This window comes from Aulostomus chinensis, chromosome 3 (assembly GCF_037954235.1).
Source record: "Aulostomus chinensis isolate RoL2024-O1b breed Wild chromosome 3, RoL_Achi_v1.0, whole genome shotgun sequence".
Lineage (NCBI taxonomy): Eukaryota > Metazoa > Chordata > Actinopteri > Syngnathiformes > Aulostomidae > Aulostomus > Aulostomus chinensis.
The window spans coordinates 24005883-24029392 of record NC_141322.1 but is presented as its reverse complement, the minus strand read 5'-3'; the positions used below and the strand labels follow the sequence as shown (position 1 = coordinate 24029392).

Sequence of the window (23510 nt, the reverse complement as noted above, 5' to 3'; positions counted from 1 at the left end):
CTTTTACATTTTTCAAAATGATGATAAAAGGAATGCCCGATTGCAAATGTTTAGCTTGCTGGATGGTAACTTGGGAAATACTGACACCATTAAGGAACATTTATTCTTGAGAAATGCTATCCTCAACCTAGCTTTGCTCAAAATGTTCTATTTTAACTTCATTAGCCCACAAGATTTGTCTCTAAAATAAAATGAAAAAAAACAACAACTCAAGCTCGATTTGAGGTTTTCATCTTTAACTTTATGCCTTTTCATCTTCTACTCATTTTACCACAGTAACAAACTTTGACCAGAGGAATCATAGCATGTGTGCAGGCAGGATGTGAAAATGCCAGAATACAAATATTTTAAATGTCATCATAAACACTTCTGCACCTGATACTTGCCACCAGAATTCTAGAACTGAAGAAGCTTCTTGGATGAGAGGCGAAACGTCTTCACTTACAAGAGGTGAGTCCAGTTGCCTCTATTGATCATTTTTGAGAATTAGGATGACCTGGATGACTGAGAATATTCACAAATACGTCATTATAAGCACACACACACACACACACACACACACACACACACACACACACACACACACACACACGCACAAAAACAAGCTCTAGTTCAAAAGTGATATGCGATACAGTTTAGGGGCATTGATTCATCTGGACATTTATTTCTTCTTTGGAGTGTAACATGGACATCTGGTGGTCAAAATGAGCTTAGCACAAGAAATGTTTTCTAAAGGACCTGTTTGTAATACTAGGAAGGATTTATTGGCAAAAACTGAATATATGATATTGTTTTGTTTTTATTTTTAGTGTGTATGATATAATATCCATACATGTAATATTAATATATGAGATATAATATGAATATGAGAATAACTATACAGGTTCCAAATTGTGTCACACTGTTCACTGTTTGTGTAATTATTTACATGTCTCCACGGTAACGAAGTGAAGGCCAGTGGAAAGGGAGCAGTAAGGCAGGGGTGATGGAACGGGTATCCGCAATTTGCAACCTCATCACTAGATGTCACAAAACCACACCAAGTGGTCACTCAAACTTTCAGTGGTTTACTTGGAAATAAATTGCAAGTTAAAATAAAGACAGACATAGCAGACAAATTTCTTTTTACATTCCAAAGTTAAATTTTATGTTAATCGAAATAGAAACTTTTCACTCACATTATATTACAATGTCATACCATCCATATGACGACATACAAAAATCCATCTTATTATTTTATTTCATGTCAAATTCATTAAACACACTTATGGAGATGGTCAAGAGGCACAAATTAACAGAAATGCCATTGATCAAATGTCTGTCAAATTACACATGAAAGCATCTTTTTAAGGAAATTCCAGTGTTTTCTTTGTGCTTTACAGAGGCCCAATTATTCTGGATGTTGCCAATGGAGTGAATAATTTAAGCAGTCAGCTACCAGGAATAACTTTGGACTTTATGAATTTACAGTGACAAAAGATGCAGCAGTCAGTCTCGAGGAAAAGACCGAGAAAGCTCAGACTTCATTGTGCTTTTAATTATGCGCCTAATTTGACATTAAGGATTAGATGTTCAATATTAAACCTGAATATATATGACCCATGCAGCAGTAGTCAGATCCTAACTGTTCCAAACCCTGTGATGAGTGTGATGCTAAAGTTCTGATATCTTTCAAATGGCCTCCCATATTCTGCTGAAGATGCTAAACTAGATACAACTACAGGTAAATACACAGATTACAGGCCCTGACCTCACTTGAGCCCAGATCTGGAAGGGGAAACTTGAAGGGATTTTGGAAATACACAAACTTAGATGAGGAGATCGATACCACTCTAACATTCGTATGATAATCAAATAACTGGCGCAAGCACCCCGTTAGCTTAGATTAGCACATAGCCTGGAAACACCTAGCTTAGTTTAAAGCAAATTGGCATACCAGGACCTGTAAAGTGCAATAATGAACATGTTGTGGCTTACTTGTCTAAAGACAACAATTAACCATTTTTAAGAGGTTATGTATTACACTATTTCTTGGCCAAGGATTTATGAGGTATCTGAGCCAAGCTAACGGTTTCTTTCTGTCTCCAGTCTCTGTATTATGCTTAAATGGCAGTTTTCTGCATGAGAGACTGGCATCAATCTCATCATCTACCCCTTCAAGAAAGCAAATAAGCATATTTTCCAAAAATGTTGAACCTTTTGCAAGAGCTGCTCAATGAAATTTACTTGCACAATTGTGATTTTTGGCTTTGTAACTCGTCCAGATGGTGAGAAGCATTTCACAGTAAAAGTCAATCGTATACGTAACTGAATGCCAAAAATGTTAAAATGTCATATCTTGTTACAATAATGATACATTTTAAATATACTACAAAATAATCAGCTGAAGAACAGGTTTACAAAATATGTATTTAAATAGTTAATCTCTTTGTTTCATGGTTTATTATTGTAAGGCGGGTCACTTTGTTTAAATCAAGCAGCAAGACCTGCATCTTCCCTGACCTGATATGTTACAAGAAGAAAATATCGAACAAGAACGCCACAGTAAAACATCCTACTTGGCATTATGGGATTAGTCTAGAGACTCAGTACTAGCTCATTTGAAACAAGAAAAGAAGCAAGACAGATACTTTGACTGGGTAGCATGCTGATGTTGAGATGTTACAATAAAACGGTGCAGCTAAGATACTACCTCCATGTAATAAGTCGAGTCAGACAGGAAAAAGAGGAGACAAAGCTGAAACTAACAGGTGACTAAAGCCTTCTTACAGAGAATCTTAAGTATCATAAATTCCACTCTGACCAACTGGATGATCCAAACATGTCACCTTATTTTTGAATCAAACATGCATCCCTTATTCATCGATGTCACAGTTGTCCTCTATCACATAACAAAAGGAACATCAAATACAGATTATTACATTATGTAACCATATTTGGAGAATGTGGATCAGCCACTGAGATGACCTGGGATGCAGCTTTCGGCATCCAAATTTAACAAATGTGAGGAACATTTTTCCCTTTAATACACAAAGAGGGAGTGCAATATTACTTGTGTTTATCCTTCTGATCTGTCAAGGGAAGGGAATGAGCCTGGGGAGGGGAATGTCTTTAGGCAGCACTGTCGTTGTCGACACACCGCCCCGATATCTCCTCACTCCAGGCATCAGGTTTCTGACTGGTGTATGAACTCCAGAAATGTGGGACACAGTTGTAAATAAGATAGAACATAAAACCCTTAAAGTGCCTCCAATTATATTTCATCTATCCAGTCAAAATGTAGCATTTATGAGTGTGTGCTTGAGTGTAAATGTAGATGTAGGGGGCGTGTGAGACAGTGTTGCTGCCTTCTCCTCTAACAGTCAGTTCTTGCTGTTGCTGTCGCTTCCCAGTGAGTGCAGACGAGCCCGTCAGTGACCAGGATACTGAGGAGGAGGGTAAGGTGGAGGGGCTGGAAAAGAAGATACAATTCATGCCAGGTTTCGGTTTAAAGAATTCCAACAATCACTTGTCAATCAAAGCTTCATATCTAGGCCACAATACAAGACAGCAATGGTTATTTTTCTTTAGGTATGAGATTTAGGCCTGAATAGTTTACATCACTGTTGCCACACGACTTCATACAAACATACAGTCTCGATGACTTTCCAAGGATACGAGATATACAACTGAAATGTGTCAATTATTAATCCAACAAATACTGTTGCAATGGTATGGGGAATGGGAGGTGGGGTGGCAACCTAAAGGTTACAGGCACCAAAGTGAAGGAGCAGCACTTGTGCCTCCCTTGTTACCGCCACCAAAGTGCCCTTTTCGATGTCCTGGTCTATGTCTGACAGGCTTAGTCTTTTGTTTTCTGCAGTGTGCCACAGGCTATTTGACTTCACCTTCACCACAAATGTCATGCTGCTCGTCGGCGTCGCCTTCTCTGGCTGGTATCCATCTTAGCTGGGTAGCATTACTGGAGGCACCAATGGATGGTGCCAGGTTTACTAATGGAGGGTGGTGTGCAATTCCTGTTGCTCCAGCTCTAGAAAATTTGACTGCACTGACAATAAGATTTAAAATATTAGAGGGAATTTGAGCAATATTAGCAATTCATCAGTTGCTATTAGCAGATGTGAACCTGAAGATGTGTCCTTGTGCCGTTTTTCCAGGAGAGCACCGTGCTCTTGTGCTGCACACATTTCATTTTCCCATTATTTATTATACTCCGGCTTCCTCCCACCGTCACGCAATTTGGGGACGAGGCTGATTGGATTCTCTAAATTGACCGTAGGTATGAATGTGAGTGTGAATGGTTGTTCGTCTCTGTATGTTGGCCCTGCGATGGACTGGCGACCTGTCCAGGGTGAACCCTGCCTCTTGCCCGTAGATGCTGGGATAGGCTCCAGCCCCCCCCCCCCCGCGACCCTTACTAGTAAGGAATAAGCAGAAGACGACGATGGATGGATGGATGGGTTATTTATTGTTAATCAGTAAAATGTTCTTCTTCCAGTGTCCATCTTTGTTAGAAGTGTTTGAATCATATTTGAGGGATCGTTGCAAAAAAATGTGTGTTTATGCATATAATGTCTGTCTACGTCTCACACACAATTTATATTTTTAATTAAATATCAGCCAAATCATCGGTTATTGGAATGTTTTACTTCCAAATAGAAGCATCAGCCCCAAACATCCCACATCAGTCAGCCCCAGTTACGACAGAAAATAATTAACCTGAAGACATGTGAGTACAACGCACAGACATCTGTACACAGCGTCCCTCAGTTCCTAAAACATCCAGTATGTTATTTATAGGCTATGTGAGTGAAAAGAAACTCATGAATAAAGTATTTGTCTCTCACAAGATTAACAAGCGCTTCGTCTTACCCTGGCTGTATGCAGGATCCATCGGGTGAGGGGGATAAGGTCCCGGGTGAATCATCGGGTACTGAGGGGGCATTCCGGGGTACTGGGGTGCCATTGGGTAACCTGCATGCGGATACTCAGATGGTCCCAGTGGTTTCCCATAAGCGTCGTACATGGGCTCCACTGGATAGCTGGCCATGGGGATCTGTTGGGCTGTGGGTCAAAAACATGCAGACGGTTATGAAGGAGAACTACATGGACAAGCGTGTGTTGTCAGAGTAAAGTTCCTACCATCATAAGGTGTCCTGCCTCTCTGCTGCCGTCTCTGGTAGAGGTAACAGCAGGAGCACATGAAGCAGCAGACCATCGTTGCAATGATGGCCACAAACAGGAGGATGGAGGAGGCGATGCCAGCTAAGGTGGTGGGGCTGGAAGAAGAGGCAGAGAGAATCTATCTTGCTTTGATCATCCAGCCACATGTTGTTCCTCCCTTCGATCTTGCTAATTTTAACTCACTTCAGAGGAGATTAAAGTGGAGTTAACTGAGGCTTTTCTCACTGTTTGACCCTGAAATCACATCGGAGTTCATGATGTACTCGAAGCGTCTCTCTCTCTCTCCCTCTCTCTCACCGATTCCATCATCTCATTGTCTCAGTTTAATCTCAGCCTCGGCCACCCACTCATTTGATCTCCCGCCGGGCTTAATAAGCTGTAGGTTGTCTGCTCGTTACTGTGAAATGATGGATGGTTTCTTGTGCTGCAGAGAAAAGCTGCCATGTTGCAGCCTCTCAAGTATTAGCTTGGTTCAGCATTATCATGACCCCTTACAGCTGATGAACCAACACTGAACCCAAAGAGGCTGAAAAACTGACAGATATTACACTGGTGGGATGGAAGCAGAATTGTTTCGTCAAACGCAACTGATGTGCTGAGAGAGCAGGCTGCTCATTTACAGCATCATTTAGTGGAGATGGACAGGGCTATTTGTGTTGACACAGTTCCAATCAATTTTTCCTTGGCATGCTCTTAATTTTGTCTATAATATGTTCATTCCATATTTAGAGAAACAAACCAGCTATTTGGAAAACATGCTAAAATGCTTTTTCTGTGTGCGCATTGCGGATCTAGAAACCCCCAGAGATCAGATGACCGCTAGTTAGCTTAGCGCAATGTATGGTAGTGGGTGGTAACTGTTAGCATACCTCTGTCAAAAGTCATCAATCAGATAAGAGTCGGGATCCTGTTTTTTTTCCAGAAATCATCATCCGCTCTTACAACGTCAGCCCTGAATAGTAGCAGTCACCCTTTAAGTTAAATAGGGCTTTTGAGGTGCAGTGTGAAATCACTGCGCTCGTCAGGAAAGTAGTTCCGGCCAGTTCTAAAATTACAGTGTCACAATTTTAAATTGGTATTTCATCACTTGTGTTATGCAGAACCCTGGCTGTATTTATAACAACAAAGACTGTTTTGGAGAAGAGTATATTTAGTTACTTTAGACAGAGGTATACTAACCTGTTCATCGACTAGCATTCATTGTGCTAAGCAAACAAGCCGTCAGAGAGGTCTCAGCCTCCTACTGCACACACAGAGGAGGGCATCTAGCTTTTTGTCCGTCTCTGAGGAGGATGGCCAATAAAGCTATTTCATAAAAAGTTGATATGCTCCTTTAAAATACTGTCAAGTCACTTTATCCCGGCAACTGTTTAATTATTCAACGCAAGTTCCTTATATCCTCACTTCATTAGTGATCACATTTTCTTTTTGGGTTACTTAACTGATCTTTTTCTCCTTGAAGGGCTGTGTTTACTACTTATGGTTAGAAAAAATCTGTTAACTTGAGCCCCACAGTGACGTTTGCAAACCGACCGACAGTGCAAAACCAAAAGAGATTATATTTACAATTATATAATGAAGATTAAGGCAGCAAATCCTCACATTTGAGAGGCTTGGAATAGAGAATGTTAGGATCAAAAGAAAGTGAATGTGCAAAAAAAACCCTCATTTTTCAAGCTAAAATATCACTTCTAGATATCGCCCGGTTGCTCCAACATGAGCTACTACGTTAGGTGTTGAGAGACCGAGTCCACACACAAAATATAAGTTGTTGTTTTGCTGCAATGTTCTACATGTCTGTTACATTAAGTGGCTTTTACTTCAGCTTTGGTGCTGACAGGTAATTAGATTGAAACCCTGCTGCTGCCCTCACCTGAAATGGAAGAACATGCAGCGTTTCTGCTCGTGCTCCGTGATCATCTTGAAGGCGTCCAGGCAGCAGTGGCGCCGATGACAGTTCCCACAGCAAAAGGTGATGAGAGGGCAGTCGAAACCGTTGTGCCAGGTGCCGTTTTTATCCACGTACCACAGACAGTCCTCATTCCCACTGACTGCAAATCAAGATAGTACACAGCAGGGTGACCCCCCCCCCAGAAGAAGATCAGAGAGGGTAGAGAACATACAGAGACGGACAGAGTGATCAGAACTGCAGTTCTTTTTTAAAAGCATCTTTCACTTGGAATGACATCGTGCGGTATTTGTTATGTCACACATTTTCAGGGAGAGAAATGTCCTGACTGTTCTTTTACAGATTCTGCTTTGTTCTGCCTTCAGAGGAACACAAATATTTACACCCAACATGTATTAACTCTTCTCTCTTATGCCATAAACAGTTGTGATGCATTACTAGACAGAGGCGCACGTTCAGAACAGGCGAGCTCAAGTGAGAGATTGAAATGACCCCTGGAGAAAGGAAACGAATACAACTAATGTTTATTCTCACACAATAAGATCAGGAGGAGCTTGCCACGTTAAGCAAAATTGGCAAAGTAATTATGGATGAGTGAGTTTTAAATGCTTCACACAGCTTAGTTTGTAAAATGGTATCTTTAAGTGAGACATCTTGACTTGTGTCAAAGATAAACATGCAACAAAGACAGTAAAATTGAGATGGAAAGGATCGTTAGGATTTATGGCCTGAGGTTTTATGCTGTTGCGCAATTATTTAAAAAAAACAGTGAAAAAATGTTTAAAAAAAAGCATTCTCACATAACATTTGTCTGATTAATGAAACAATCTCTGTTCGTGTGTCAGTTTCTCAATAGTTGCTTATGCCATCTATATGTGACACAAAGGTTAAAAAAAAAAACTTTCCCAGAATTTTAAATTGCTTTTTTCCAATCACACTGATTTTCACTTTTTTTTAATGACCACATGAAAGCTGCTACCATTTACATATCACCATTTACAGTTACTACAATAACTCTCCACACCTATCTGGAGTTTTAAATTTACTACTTTTAATGCCACAATGATGGATGCAAGTATTTTTTTTGTTACTTTATACGACGTGAACTAATTCGCTAACTCCATTTAAGCGTCACAAACAAAAGTTAAATTTTGATTAAAAATATATTGTTTAACAGCAAGCGTGGGCTCAAAATTCACTCATTCTTTTTTTTGCTTAAGAGGCAGTAATTAATATATTCCTTTCAATAAATTTCCGAGCAAGTGAGCCATTATCCTATTTAAACAAATAGCGCACAGTAAGAGGACACAATGGTTGAGTCTCATAGCTGAGGAGGCCTAAGATAAACATGGAGGTCACCATATACAGTTAAAGAGCCAAATAAATAAATTAAAGCACCGTGTTGGCTGTAAAGTGCAAGATGGGGGAGACCGTCAGGTGTTTCATTATTAATGAGACAGACTGTTGAAACAAATAACGGCCGCGCACGCACGCACGCACGCCCGGTGCGCACGGTGGTGCGGTTAGCTAGCAGCGGGGCCTGGATAAAATAATCTCACCCGGAGAAGTGCAGAGGACGACAGTCAGTAGCACCAAAGTCGAGGCGAAGAGAGACATGTTGCCCGCCGGAAAAAGCATCTTCATCCTGGATTCACGCCGAGCAAGGACCATTAGAAAAAAAGAAAAAGAAAAAAAGGAAAGAAAAAAAAGGTTGAGCAGGGAAATTTTAAAAGCAAAATAAAAAAAAAACCAAAACTAAAAAAAAAAACAAAACCCAAAAACCTAACGGTCGCACTCAGACATTATCCTGGCTGGGAAACTGCTTAGGCGGCGTTGACGATCAGTAATTTATCCGTAGAATGACACATCGCGGCTGTGACGCTGTTCACCCGGGACTGGATGGGTGGTGCGTTCATGTCTTTGAAAAATGTCGGAATTAAGCCACTCTTCAGATTAAGGGTGAGAAAATACTTGTAGGAAGAACTAGATTGGATAGTCTTTCTGCTGAACACTTCTGGAAATTGAACCCTTTCATTTTGGTCTCAGCAACAATAAAAAAGCTACTAAAAGAGCAGGGGGTCACTAACATTTTCGGATAGATTTAGATTACCCGTTTATTATTAAAGTAGCCTATTAGAATACGGTTTAGTGAGCCTTTTATGCCTCCCGTCACTTTAATAACCGTTGTCTGCCTCGCATACATTTTAATGAGGTGGAGCGATAATAAAACGCCTTCTTCATACAATTTACGATTATGTAAATGAGCCATGAGACCCAATGCAGGTCAGAGCGCATTACCCCCCCCCCCCATCCATGATACATAGTGAAGAAGGGTAGCACCACAAAAACATGTCAGCCTGCGTGTGTGTGTGTGTGTGTGAGAGAGAGAGAGAGAGAGAGAGAGAGAGAGAGAGAGAGAGAGAGAGAGAGAGAGAGAGATGCACCATCATCAGTACACGGAGCATCCTTTCTGTTCTGATAGTAAAACACGCAGATGCAGAAGAGAACAACCTTCCAGTCACAATCTGTGTGAGGCAGGTGCGCAGGACATGAGTCAGGCTGATACGAGCGCCCTCTTGTGGTGAACCTGGAGACCAATTGGAAAATGTCGTTTAGGAGAAGGGTGAAAATTAGGAAACTGAATTACATGTTTAGCCGACACATCTCAATGACCAACAGACATCTACATGTTTCACTGTTCACACTGATTTTTACCGGCAAATATCCAGCATATTTTCAATGAAATATCTGTTAAAAAGAGAAATCCATCTAAAAAAAAAAAAAAAGACCAGATGAAATGTAACTATCATTAATGAGCAGCTACATAGTTCAATACAATATAAACATGTTTAAAGTAAATAAATCTTCATCTCAGTCAGTCTGTCGTATCCGAGCCAAGTCTACTGCAAATTTCTATTGTCTCCAAATATTTTCTGACTTTCCTTCCTTTTTTTTTTTTTCCTTGTGAAGGTAAGACTCAAGTTGTCATGACAGTTCTCTGAATTTGTGTCCATCTAGACAATGTAGAGATTTTTGGAATTTCTTTTTTCACAGATTGATTGCTCTGTACATGTCAAATGGAACAGAAACCCAACATCTCTGTAGTCAATAGTTTCAAGAAAATTCTGTTTTCATAGATATAAATCTGAAAATGTTCCATACTAGGACTTGAAAACTTTTTCTTTTGATGATCATTGAAGATTGGTTTAGTAAGAATTCACAAAGGTGAGGTCAGTTTTAGATGAATCCAAAATCTATCAGGATCATTTGAAGAGGACCGTCTGAAGATACAGAGGAGAAATTTTGGTGTCAATTGAGCAAAACCTCAACAGATTGTTCAGCTATGATTGTGGAAGTAGTTACACCGAGGACAGTCAGAGTTACACCTGTTATAGGCCAACGATACGGCAGCCATTTTGATTTGTGGTGGGATTAACACAGGTGTTGTCCCAGGAAACCATTGCAGAGATCCATTATGGACAAAATCAGGAGCCTGAGACCAAATCAGTGAAACACACTTGAGGATTTCATCCCGCAGGTCTGATCACGCACGACAAAATATGGGACTGTACAAGATGTTCTGTGCAGTTTTCTGTTTGTCTCGGGACTTTTTTTTTTTCAAATTGTTCTCAAATTTTAAAAGGTGAAATCAAAGTTTGAGCTGGACAACAGCGTTCACGGTACACACCAAAAATTATATCCATGACTTGATCCCTCTCACATGCACATCATAATTTGATTTTGTTTACACAGCGTTACGTTGTATTTTTGACGTTTAAAAAAAAAGCAATACTATTAAAACAATTTTAAAAAAAAATTCAATATGAAATAAACTCATAAGCCATCTAAAGACGAGCTCCTGATGTGAGGGGGGAGACCTGCTAATCTTCTCTGGAGGACCCAATTTCGAGGGGCCCCTCCTTATTGAGGAGGCACCCCGAGACAAATGTTACCGTTTTTATTTCTTCAAAATGAGGTGTGCAGCACAAATAAACGTTAGCTGGTGGAAACATGATCTCTCAGTTTTAAACTTAAGATTTTATGCAAAAACATGGTTAAAACATACATTTTATTATCAGCTGGTGGGACAGAAAAGATGAATCTGAAAATGCCCTTTCAGAATTGATATTTAGAAATGTTTTAATCCCAAATTTCAATGGGGACAAGGTAATGACAAGGCTGTGAATCACCATGGCAACAGTGTTAACTCCCAAATACCCACCGTCCCACGAGACATGACAGCTGGACTAAAAACTCCTCATTTCCTGTTAGGAACAGTCAACGTTTTCTGGAATATAAGGCCGTCGAAGTTTCTCTCCAAAGATGAGGATGTTTGTAAATTTATCCTTCAGTGTCTGTTGGAAGTGTTTTCCGCAACATTGATTTCACTGTTTATACAGAGACACAAAAATAACAGGCTACGTTACAAAGGGGACATGGCAAAAACAGTCCGATTCTTGTCCCACTGAAGCCTTGACCTCATTCAAGCCTCGTGTCCAGTCTGAGGTTTCTTTAAAATATCAGCGGGGAAGAAGACAGGCCACTGCACACGGACCGCCGACCATCGTCAGGAGTGGACCTGCAAAGTCCTTCATCCCATTACAAGTATGGATAGACAGGGGAATTTTAAGTGCATCCCACCCTCTTCCTCTGCCATTACAACAAGTTGTCTTTTTTTTTTTTGTAAATTCATCATGAGAGCAGTAACAGGGGTGAGAGAAGAGGGTGCTTGGGCGTAGCAGATGGACAATGGCGTGGGGCAGCAGAGGGCAATGCTAAAGGCCTATCGACTGCAGCGTTTGTCTCTCCGCGTTGTTGAGGTGGCCTGAGAACATGCTGTAACAGGGCTGCTGTGCGAACTGGGTCAGGAAGTCTGTCAGGTAGGCCTGAAACACACAGGATGCAGAGCAGGTCAATTATGATGATGTCAGAGTGACACGGAGCTCTCACACAAGGAGAAAATACAACGCCGCCGATTGTTCCACATCTGAGAAAGAGCAGAATCAGTGTCTGAGTAAAAGAACAGCTTGTTCACAGCTCCAGTGGCTGAATGTACACGGACACCACGGCTGTCAGATGCCGCATAAATTCACTCTCTGGAGCGGCGTTACAGAGACGCCGCCATGCTGCAGAAGCTGTGTGTGGAAGTGGAAGACAAAAGTTCTGGAGTTTGAAAGTGACGCACATGCGGGAAACTCATGTCCTTAAAAACACATCTAAAAACACTATTACACTTTTAAAAAAACAACAGCAAAAAAAACATGTATTTTATATTTTGCCTTTTCCCTTTTTGAATAATTTTACAAATTCTCTTCTTATTTTGATATTTCTACATGATTTTTTTAAAGTTTCACTTCATCCTCCACTTATAATCGCTGACTTTATTCGGTGATGAAAAGAATAAATTATGAACCAATAGAATTCTAAACGAGAGATGTATTTTAGTAAGTAGAAATGTAAACAAGGATCTGTCAATTCATACAATTTGATGAAAGATGAAAAAAGTTGCTGCATTTGCGCCTTCATTCATCAATATAATAACTCTTCTGCGTTTTATTAACTGTGGTCATTGTGCGACCTGAAGTTGACTTGTGGGCACCGTCTGCTGTTGTTGCTGGGTACATTTTTACTTCCAAGTTGTGGTTCTTCATTTTTCTTATTTTGTGGGTTACTAAACTGTATTTCACAACAACCAAATTGTATTTCATTTAGACCTTTTGTTTCATTGATAGTGGAAAAAAAAAGGTTACATGATAAAACAGCAGCTGCTCATCATCAGCGGAGTGTAAATTATGCGCTTCATCCTTCACTGTACCTGCAGGTCAATTTGATATATGGGGTCTTTCAAGGCATCTGGATCATCCTCATCATCGTCCTCGTAATAATCGTCATCTGTAAAACAAAAAGTCACTTTTATATTTGAGAAACATAATTTGATGAACCTAAACACAAAATCAAGCAAAGCCACCGACTGAAGATTCGTGAAAGCAATGATAAACGTTATAGTTGTACCGTATTTGTTGGAGGCGATGAGGTCAGACAGCAGCTGCCCGGCCAGTCCTTCGTCCTCATCATCCTCCTCGCCCTCCTCCTCCTCCTGCTCCTCCCACATACCACTGGAATCTGAGACAAAACACAGCTGGTGACTGACATGTTTGTTTGCAGCAAAAGACTGGTGCTCAAATCAGGTGCCCTGAGTGCCGCCTCAGGGAGTTTCACCTGCAACTGCATTTCTTTGCCGTTGGATGATTTTAACTTCATATTAAATAAAACAAAGGCTTTCGATTAAGAACATGTTTGGGGGTGAATTTGTCTTTTTGTCCAGGTACAGCAGGGTGCAAAGAGGCTTAATAATCAACACGCTGTGGGCAGATTCTTGTTGTATTTCTAAAATACCAGTTGAGAGTCGTGTCATGGCCTACATGGTCCCTCAAATGACTGAGCCTGACGGGAGTATGTGAGCCTCACCTTGGCTCCAGTCTGCTGCGTTCGTCCGGCTGGCGTTGGCCTCCACTACTGTTGACAGCTCATTGATGATCAATTTAAAGATTTTCACTAGCAAAGGAATGTTGGTCCACCGCTCTGGATCTGGGGAGGAGGCATTCTCGGTCAACAGAGACGGCACCGACCACGCATGAAATGTAAATAGGACAAAGAGGCTGGTTTGGGGTCTTACTTTTAGCAGACTTGGAGCGAGTGCGAATGCCATCTTCTGGGGTGTAGATCTCCTCTCCTTTCACCACGATGTCCTGGAGACGTTTGTCGTCCGTGTTGAGGCTGTGCTGCAGCAACTTACAGAGAGCTACCGTACTGCAGGGAAGATAAAGAATCATCTCACCTCTGTATATTTTACCTAAGCAAACTAACAAAGCCACATTTGGAGCACCTGCATTAAGGAAACAGTTGTCTGACCTGACTTTTCCCTCGTACTGTCCGTAGAAGAGGTGTTGCCTGCTCATCCACTCTGTCATAACGAACTCCAGGGCAGGTTTCCCTGTCGGGCCAGGCAGGCTGCACAGGAACTCTAGCAGTGGCTCCAGCTGGGAGTGAACCAGGTGGGCGAACACCATGATAAGGGACTAGAAAGAAGAAAAGGAGCAGGAAAACACGGTTATGTTCTGTTCTTGTACTCACCAAACATGCACGTGTCTGCATTTCTGCCTTCTAACCTGCATGACACTCAGAGTCTCTGCTTGCTGCATCTTGCTCAGAATGGCTCGGAGGATCTGGTCCAGCTGCTCCCCGAGCTGGGTTCCTGCCCGAGAGATCAGAGTAGACACCAGCCGGCCCACAAAGGCGGCTGTGAACTCTGAGGTCCTGGGGTCCAGCAGCTGGTTTACCACCTGCATTACATACCAAAGGCCGCTGTTGCCCTGCTCATCCCTCCACTGGGCCACCTGCTCGAGGGCGACGGAGACGTACGCCCGCAGACACTCACCGCCATTCTGGAGGGAGAACCAAAGTGTCACATGACAGACTTGACTAAAAACACACTAAAAACAAAAACACACTGCTGTGTTTACCTGCATTATAGTGTTGTCGTCGGTGCGTAACGTGCACTGGGCCACAACAGGGAAAGCCTGGCACACCAGCATCTCAGAGAGAGGCGGTTTAGTGTTGCGTACCACTGTGGTCAGGATGTCTATGGATGTCTGGATGGTGCAGCAGAGAAAGAGAGAAGTGAGTGGGGGGACATTTTTTTTTAATGGATAAGAGTACAACTGCAGAGATATCAACTTGTCACAGTGCTGCAATATCTTTCCGTCTTTTTGGGATGATGAATCCATTCACACGAAACATCAGGCTAATCTTGACAGTAGTAGTTTTCTGCTACTTACAGCACAGAGTCCAGAGGGAATCTTATCTGAGGGAGCCTGCATGATGCTGACCAGCGTGGGGATGAGGCGCATCTGCATGGGACCCTGGCACCCTTCAATCTGTGCCAGTTCCTTAAAGATGTCCTGAGCCAGGGATGCCACCACAGGGTCTGAGGAGACCAGAGGAGGAGGAGGCAGGGGCTGTTACACCTGGTACACTTGAGCAAAGTACGGCACAACTCCAGAAACAGAGAGAGAGAGATGCTGGAAATCAAATTGCCTTTACACACATGGCTGAACTACAGAGACAGAAGTTTCAAAGCGACCGAGTAGATGAGGGCGATCTGAGGAGAGGAGTCCGTACCGTTGTTATATTTAAGGAAAATAGCGATGGTGAGAGGGCAGATCTTGTTCTCGGCGCTGGTGGTGAAGGCCGGGTCAACAGTGCAGACGATGCACAGCGTCTCCATGACGAGGGTGAGCACCTCAGAGCTGAACTGAGCAGCCAGTTGGACCAGTCCCTCCAGGATGCTGGGGAGGAAGGGCTGCAGCACATGGGTGCTCTCTGACAGCTTCAGCTGGTCGCAGTAGCTGGAGAAGTCACAGGAGAGGTTCGCAGCCATAAACATAAAGGTGGTCGAGGTTACAACATCCACTGATAACAGTGCTTGGCTGTCATCCCATTTGTCTTTTTTTTTCTTTTAAATAGATGAGCTCATCTAGTTAATCATGAGAATATACAGATATAATTACAACTGGTGAAACAAGATGTGTCAGTAAAGTTTTTCTTTCACCACGCATCTTGACACGATATAAGACTTTGTCATTACAGTTTTCTGTTGTTTTTCATTTCCAAGTAATCAGGAATTAACTTTCAAAGCATTTTTTTGGTTCAAATTGGAAAATGCGAAGTTAAAGATCAAAGTCAGAGCACTGCAAATTCTGAGCGTCACGTTTGACATAATATCTTATTGCTGTAATGTTTTTATTAACTAGGAAAACGCCTTCATCCTGACCCTGCTCTTAACTTGACAATCATTTACTGATCTGGTTTTACTTCTGCGGGAAATTAAAGCTAATAATCAATAACACGTATATGTGAAACCACTTTCTGTGGAAAAGAAACAACCTCATAATCTTTGGAGTACACAGAGGACTACATTTACCATTCCTCTCTGAGTTAGTCCTGAATCATTCAAACTTAAGCGATGACTGCAAAGACTATGAGCCTGAGCGTGGAGCAGGGTGGCGCCCTCACAGCTTGCTCTGTGGCCTCTCACTTTGAAATGTTCATGCTTGCTGTGTTGGATCACAAAACTAATATGAGGATAAAAAGTTGTTGTTTTCAAATGCGTTTGTGAAGATCAAGGTTAAATGCTCTACGCTTGCTCACCCCCAGATGGCCCTGACTGCAGATATGCGTACAGAGGGTGGCTGGCTGTCGTGGAGGCCGCTGACAGTAGCCTGGAGGAACTGCTGGATGAGCTCAGGAGACATTGCTGCTGTGAAGCGACTGGCTGCCCACAGAGCTCGGCCGAGGAGGAAGGGAGACGCCGCTAGGTATGAGCACAGAAACACAAAACGTCACTGTGAAGAACTAGACGAGTTTTGTTCTGTGCGGCAGTTTAAATGGGTGTCGGATTTTTACTAGCGATGGGGCAGGAGAAGTTGAAATAAGTCTTGTGAGATAAGCTTGACTAACCTGCCAGGTTGAGATCGGCCAAGATTACACTGGCCAGGAAGCCATGCATGTCAAACTGAATACGGCCGTTCTTCACATTCTCTGTGATGATGGTTTTCACTGAGCCCAGAGCCAACATGCAGGCCTCGTGGATCTTCCACCTGGTAAACAAGTTAACAAACGTGAGGTTGTGAAGATGTATTTGTCTTACCGGCGTATAACCAGAGAGCCAAGTGCAGGTGAGAAGTCTCTCCTCACCAGTGCTCATTGCCGCTGTTTTTGGCCTGTTCGGCCTCCTGGAGGTGCCTGGTTGCTGCTGCTGCCAAAGCTGCAGCGCTCTCATTCTGGAACTCAGCAGCAACCGCCTGTAAACAAAGAGGTCAAAGGGAGACTGGCAGTCAAATCACGCAGAATCCTCACACCTTCCACAATTCAGGGTCCCACTCAGTATCTGGATATCAATCTCAACTGAGATGACATAGATTTCTGTCCTGCATCTGGATCAAAACAGGTTGGATGTATAAATGATAATATTGAATTCTGAACAGCCAACAGCCTGACTGATTCGAGTCTCACCAGCAGCAGGTCCTGAGCAGAGATCCTGACAGAGTAGGAGAAGGTGTCATCGTCCTCATCTTCTACAAACTGCTGAGGGTTCGCTGTCCACACTTTGATCTGTAAACGAAGAAAAAGTAAAATAACCGACCACCACAACCTTCCATCCAGTGACTTGGACCACAGGTGTTGCAGTTAGGTCTCACCTGGTCCTCAGTGATCTGCATGTAGAGGATGATGTAATAGATGAGCTCGGGCAAAGCCTTCTTCACTGTACTCTTGAACTTGTTGTTCTCCAGCAGCGTGTGGACGAACTCAAAGATGCTGAATACCAGATTCTCAAAACCTAAAACTTCACCTGAAAAAAAAAAAAAAAAAAAAAAAAGACATCGAAAGATGCTTTTGTAGTAAATTTGGTCAGAGTTTGTCAAGCGTCTCCCACCATGACTGACGCAGCCGTGAGAGGAGATGCTCACCATCTGAGTCTACGGGATCATCCACGTCCTCTGTGTAGTTGACCTCCGTTCTAACGTAAGTAGACATGGCGGTTAAGGTCAATATTCATGCGTTATTTCCTCTCTTACACACAGTAAAATGAGTGGAAATACTTTTGCAGTTGCTGCGTCAAGGATATAAAGCTGCACTTTCAGTCAGTGTGTTCCATACGATGGGTAATATCTGCTGCATGGACGACACCATGGGTTTGGGGAAGTTCTTTACCAGTGCTGTTACTGCCTACGAGGAGAGAAAATACACGTCTGAAGCCTTCAGTATTTAGTCTCTACAACCCTGTGCCACAATTGTGATACAACTCACACATGAGGTTAAACAACTTTCGTACTTTACCATCATCCAATTGAAGAAAAACGCAGCGGATAATGAAATAAAATTTGCCAACTCTGTGCCTCTGTAACGGCACTCACCTTGAGGACCTCCATCTTCAGGCCGCTGTCAGACGAGGGTCCATCAGGCATTTGCAGTGCATGTATAAACGCTTCTGTAAACTGCTGCACCACAGGGAAGATCAAAGCTTTAGCTGCACCCTGAAAAACACACACACACACACACACAGAGTTAAATACATGTCACTACAATCTGTAGTTTGTAGGCTAAAACCTTGCTGATTCTCAGCAGAAGGAAGCAGATTAATCGGCCTCGATTGAAGCTCACTCAATAATTGAATGGAGCATAAATTCAGTTCCTTGCATGACGGCTGCTCACCTTTTCAAGCTCTTCAATCGCACAGATGAGGTTGGCACAGGTGGTGAATATCTCCACCGCTCTGGATCGGGTGCGAATACTGTACACCTGCAACAGTCAGGAGACAGAGTGAACTGCAGGCCCATTATGAATGAGACACTTAGGGTAACTGCTCCCTCCAAGCTTCCTCAACACAATAACCATCTGTGCTTTCAGTCATCAAAGAATCAAAGAATGATAACAGCCATTTCCTCACTCTGATTTTCAACGACTGTAAAAACATCCTACATGAAATTGTCAGAAAACTGACAGCATCTCACAGTTAGAGACAACTTATTTCACGGCCTGCCAACATCTCTCTCTACGATGTCTGTTTTGTTGAATTTTTGTCACTATTATTAACATTATCACTATTATACAAATATCCTATCCTCCAGCAAGGTTACATGGCCACAATTACACCAAAACTACCACAATGATTTTCTTGAAACTTGCCGGAGAGGTGGGGAACGCGCCACAGAAGAACGAGTCACACTTTGGGAATGAGCTAATTCGCATGGTAAAAAATCCTAAAAGCAAAGGAAGAGGAACGCTGGTCCGGCTGGAGGTTTGCAGCTCTATTGAGTGCTCTTTGTCAAGTACCTCAGCCATGGTGAAGATCTTGTACATCTCCGGTAAGATGACCGGAGCCACCAGCGGCATCTGTGTGTCTGTCACTTCTCGTGTAAACTCTGGAAACACACGACAGATTATGACATATACTAAAAGTAGCACGCAGAAGCTGCAGAAAGAATTGGTTTCCAAAGGGTTTGTTGTTTGTGTCTTGACAGAGAAACAGGACAGTCTGATGACAAACGAAAAGAAAATAATATTGACAATTAGATAATGAACTCAAACGTCACTGTTTTCTAATTAATCTGGGATCAGAATGATGAAGAATGAAAGATCTATAGACAGTGCTGCCTGGAGTGTTCATGTATTCCCCACCTGTGAGGACCCTCATGGCCCCGTGCACAGCATTAACGTCCCCGCTGACCAGCATCTCCATCAGCAGGGTGAAGAGCTGCGGCCAGGCCTCCGGCCAGTCCCAGTGGGCGATGGCTGACACGGCATACGCTACGCTGGAGCGAACTTTACTGATGGCCTCCCGCAGGCCACTGGGCAGCAGCTCCCTGATGGCGGCTTTAGCCTGAGGGGGGCAGTCGGCCATCACTTAGCTTCATGTTAAACTAGCGTACAACATCCGCCGCTAAAACACAAAAGAAGAGAGCAGAAGGTGCCTTCCTACCTGGTCTGTGGTTTCAGGAGGCCTAAACTTCTCTGACTGGGAACACCAGTGAGTTTCAACATACTGCTTCAGGATGACTGATGCTAGCTGCAGACACACACACGCACACACACACACTGGGGTTAAGTGATGCAGGTAGTCATGGATAAACACAATGTGCATTTACTGAAAGATACTTATTTTATCCCTGACCCCCATCCTCTACCCCACCCTCACCTGACGGATGGCGAGAGCTCCCTGAGGGTCGACTGTGAGTTCTGCCAGGTGGACACCAAACTCTACAAGATGAGTACATCATCCAGGAGGATAATTAGAGGGACAATCCATAGAACGATAAGAACACATCTTACAATACATGGTGTGGCCAGATGTAATTGGAATGTCAAGCAATAAGACCAAAGCAATCCAACTCCGAACCGCCAAGAAAATTTTAAGTTCTTCTTTGCACAGCAATGAATAACAGCAGATTAAATTAGGAGTTGAGACTGATCTACAAAACAAAAACCAAAAAAATGGAAAAACGTGCCAATATGTTTGAATTAAAGCATAATTTCAATCCCAATCAACAAAGAAACCAAATTATTGTGGTTTATCCCTTGACTATTAACATTTAAATATGCATTTAGGTTTAGGGTGGCAACTATTGATTTGTTCATCACTGATAAATCTGACTTTATTGAACTACTTTTTAATGATGAACAGTTTAGTCTATAAAGAACATCTGAACAGAGTGGCCAAGTACTTCTCTTTCTGACTGATTTATTGTCACCTGTTGTTTCCTGTTCCCAGAAATCAAAGCCATGCTATGCCAGCATAACTGGGGGGGGGGACGACAAACACACCGCAGTCTAACAAGTAACTACAAGACTGACATCATTTGGTTCCTGAGCTACAAACAAGCGGAGAGAGAGAAGCAGGCGTGCAGAGTGAGCTGGTTTAGGATCAGCATCAACCTCAGCTCTGACCCAGCACTCTCTGGCTGGGTTTTACTAAGAGTGACATCAGGCGCCAGAAGACAATGTTACTGCTGACAATCGTAGCGAGTGGCAGCCTTAGAGAGGGGCCAGGGGAGAGGGTCTGCCCTGCTGCGACGCTGCCATACAGTCGACAGACAGCCTGCACAATTAGCCTTTGACCGGGGCGCGTTTTGGGACAAACAATGGACGTGTGGACGCTACAGACACTTGTTACTGTACCCTCCCCATCCTACTGGAACAGGGCTGGCACACACGAATCCATCATTCAAATTTAAACAAATTCAAGGCATATTTTAACACCAATTATAAAAAGGACAATTTCTGTCACTGTAAAATAAAATGAAACTGGTCATTCAACTGGCATATGTAGCATGTATGTATGTTTAGTCAAAAATACACTGCATGACATGAAACGCTTGCTTGTTTGATGCAACCTCCGGCATTACAACTTTCTCAGGGTTCCAGGCAGGCATCACACGTTTTTACCTTTGTGATGTCGCTGCTGCAACTGTGCCCTCTTGTTCTCACCTGGTTTGATTATCTATGAGGCATAAAGTATATATCATGCCACAATTTTAGTGAACTTGATTCCAACAACCAAGTTCTGCAGGTTATGTATTAATTTTTTTTAAATCAATGATAAAATCTCCTTTTTGAGAACTTCTGAAAGGAGGTCAGATCTGACTCGCAGATCATTAATGGAGATGAATGATTTAATTTCAATAGTCGACAGGACTGGGGTTCATTTAGTTTATTACTATAATAGAGAGAAGCATTGATGAGTTTCTGAAAGAACGCCTCATGTTTGCTTCATCTCCTGGTTGCAAAACTGGAGTGACAGAAAAAAGTCCAGACAACCAGCGTGGAGCTGCTGCCGTGGCCCCGGTGGTGCTGATGCAGGAAGCAGGCAGCGTGTTAGGCGGGATCCATGGGAGATGACCCACGCATTGGGAAGCAGCTTCGCGGGAAACTTGGTCAGACCCACAATGACTACATCGACCGTAAGCCAAATGATACGAACGACAGAGTGAAGTAGGAGATCAGATATTGTCGCCATCACAGTCGCAGAGAGCTGGGTGAAGCTTATCCGGGGGCTTCTGCATCTTCTAAGAGACGTTAGTGGACTGTTGAGCTGGAGGCTCGGGACGGTGGGCTACAGCTACCCTGACAGCTGGCTACATCCATGGAAAACACCACCAAAATGACAGTTTGAAGCTGACTTTAAGACACGCGTCTAACCAGCTGATGGTTGTTCTTGAGGTGTGTTTGAATAACTCGTGTCTTGAGCTGTGTGAAGGAAGCTTTTGCTGAAAAAAAATGACGAGGAGCGGGTAGCACGTTTTTCACGATGCTAACTTAACTAACTTAACTTCTGACAACATGGCCTAGCGTTAGCTACATTTACACCGGCTAATATTTGGACAGTAAGCTAGCGCTCAGCAGGCTAACGCAGTCAAAAGTTAGCTGTGACAAATGCAGCGGTGTCCACATGTCTCTACACAGGCCCATGCCGTTGCAGTGCGACAACACCCGGGCTGCTAGCCTCGAACCGGAGACCTGCAACTCACCCTCTGTTACTTCCAGCACTTTGATCTGCTCCTCCGCGGCGGCGCGCACTTCTTGAACCGGGGAGAGGATGGCCGTCAGGGTTTCAATCAGAGCCTCTTTAAGTCCCTGCTGAACCGGGCCGGCGGCCGAACCTGGCCGATTACTACCCACCGCACTCATGCCTGTTGTGTTTTCACCCGCTGGAGAGTCAGTACACCACCACCCGGGGAGGAGCAGAAAACCACGGCCACAGCGGCGGAGCGCGCCAATGCATGGAAAAGCGGAGGCGGGGACTTGTTCTTCTTTGTGTTTATTTATTAGCTTGCAAACTTATTGTGTATACCGCCACCTACTGTACCGGAGTACGTCGGGCTGGCTCAATTTTACCTTAGTCAACTAAACCCCTGCTGCGTCCGAATTGCCAAGTAGGTCGGATCGTAGGTCGCAGAGTAGGTCGTAGGCTGTCCGACACCACCACTGGCGCGAGTAGCGACCAACTTCGCAACCTAAATTCCAGCCTAAACACGCCCACATTGTATGTCGGTTCATGGGTTCAGGTGCATCCTACGGAGCCACCTATGGCCCACAATGCACCACGGACGACTTCTTCGTCCCCTAAAAACTTGTGGACCCGCAAGCCAAGTTTGCGCCACCAACAGTCTCCCATTCTTATGCAGCACGAACATTTATAGTCATTGTTGATGACTAAAGGTGTGTTCACACCAAACGCGACGCGGTGTGAACACACCTTTACAGGTGCGTTAATGTGCTTAACAATAGAGAATGAGTGAAAGGTGCGTTCAGAGTGGGGTGCAGTACGACAGCCAGGCCAGCAGGTGGGGGCTTTCGTTGGTGCTGTCTACCTATTTGCGGCATCTGTGCTCTGGCAGCAAAGGTCGTGCTTCACCACCAATCTTCTTGGATGCCCGAATGGTGCCGCCGTGTTTAGGTTGAAGTAGGCTGTAGCGGTAGGACGTACGTTGCCATTTGGCAATTCGGACGCAGCACTGGTAAGACGCTTGACATCCTATGAAGAGGCGGGCACTAAACTGGAGGAAGCACTTTGTCCCTTTTTTTCTTTATTTTCACACTCTGCCTCCCTCTTGTGGCGCGGAGGGATACCATCGTGGTATTTATCTTGCAGTATATTATGACTTGAACCTTGAAAATCACACTATTAAAAGTGTCAAAAAGATGTAAAACTTACCTGATTTACATCAGATTCCTGCTTTTATCAATGGTGCAACTGTTATGTCTAATTTCAGCCATTCACCTGCACTGATATCATCAAGGGTATACTTGTAAGTTCAATGCACATTATATAGCCTAGAGGCCACATGGCTCAGAGGCA

The 23510-nt window shown here is 43.3% G+C and overlaps 2 protein-coding genes across 4 annotated transcripts; both read right to left on the bottom strand.

Annotated features, from left to right (window-relative positions):
• Positions 1-160: 160 nt before the first annotated feature.
• On the bottom strand, positions 161-9024 carry shisa4 (shisa family member 4). Of its 3 annotated transcripts, none has more exons than XR_015112126.1 (6): positions 8653-9022; positions 7058-7235; positions 5143-5279; positions 4873-5064; positions 3888-4048; positions 161-3451 (listed from the first exon to the last, which is right to left on the bottom strand). XR_015112126.1 is itself a non-coding variant. In XM_086199857.1 (6 exons), the coding sequence occupies exons 1-6, from the start codon at positions 8762-8764 to the stop codon at positions 3411-3413; spliced, it is 816 nt and encodes a 271-aa protein (XP_086055983.1). In that variant the 5' UTR covers positions 8765-9024; the 3' UTR covers positions 161-3410. The 3 variants fall into 3 exon arrangements, 2 of the variants coding, with proteins under 2 accessions (XP_086055983.1, XP_086055984.1); XM_086199857.1 differs by having other exon boundaries at positions 3888-4043; positions 8653-9024; XM_086199858.1 differs by lacking the exon at positions 3888-4048 and having other exon boundaries at positions 164-3451; positions 8653-9019.
• Positions 9025-11055: 2031 nt separating this feature from the next.
• Positions 11056-22739, bottom strand: ipo9 (importin 9). Its single transcript, XM_086199855.1, has 24 exons — positions 22180-22739; positions 19851-19912; positions 19635-19721; positions 19334-19535; positions 18989-19077; positions 18368-18454; positions 18070-18189; positions 17781-17881; positions 17623-17681; positions 17353-17504; positions 17168-17266; positions 16850-16956; positions 16613-16752; positions 16304-16466; positions 15275-15501; positions 14932-15080; positions 14617-14745; positions 14263-14538; positions 14006-14172; positions 13770-13903; positions 13562-13681; positions 13106-13216; positions 12909-12985; positions 11056-11979 (listed from the first exon to the last, which is right to left on the bottom strand). The coding sequence occupies exons 1-24, from the start codon at positions 22337-22339 to the stop codon at positions 11869-11871; spliced, it is 3129 nt and encodes a 1042-aa protein (XP_086055981.1). The 5' UTR covers positions 22340-22739; the 3' UTR covers positions 11056-11868.
• Positions 22740-23510: the final 771 nt, after the last annotated feature.

Bases quoted from the DNA above. Each gene is read 5' to 3' on its own strand.
- shisa4 (XM_086199857.1), bottom strand. From the start codon at position 8,764: ATGGTCCTTGCTCGGCGTGAATCCAGGATGAAGATGCTTTTTCCGGCG. The intron at 5,280-7,057 runs GTGAGGGCAGCA...CTCTTCTTCCAG, and splicing joins TGCATGTTCTTCCATTTCAG to CCCCACCACCTTAGCTGGCA. The intron at 4,044-4,872 runs GTAAGACGAAGC...TTGTCAGTGCAG, and splicing joins GGATCCTGCATACAGCCAGG to TCAAATTTTCTAGAGCTGGA.
- ipo9 (XM_086199855.1), bottom strand. From the start codon at position 22,339: ATGAGTGCGGTGGGTAGTAATCGGCCAGGTTCGGCCGCCGGCCCGGTT. The intron at 14,539-14,616 runs GTAAACACAGCA...TTCTCCCTCCAG, and splicing joins ACGACAACACTATAATGCAG to AATGGCGGTGAGTGTCTGCG. The intron at 13,682-13,769 runs GTAAGACCCCAA...CCTCCTCCCCAG, and splicing joins TCGCTCCAAGTCTGCTAAAA to ATCCAGAGCGGTGGACCAAC.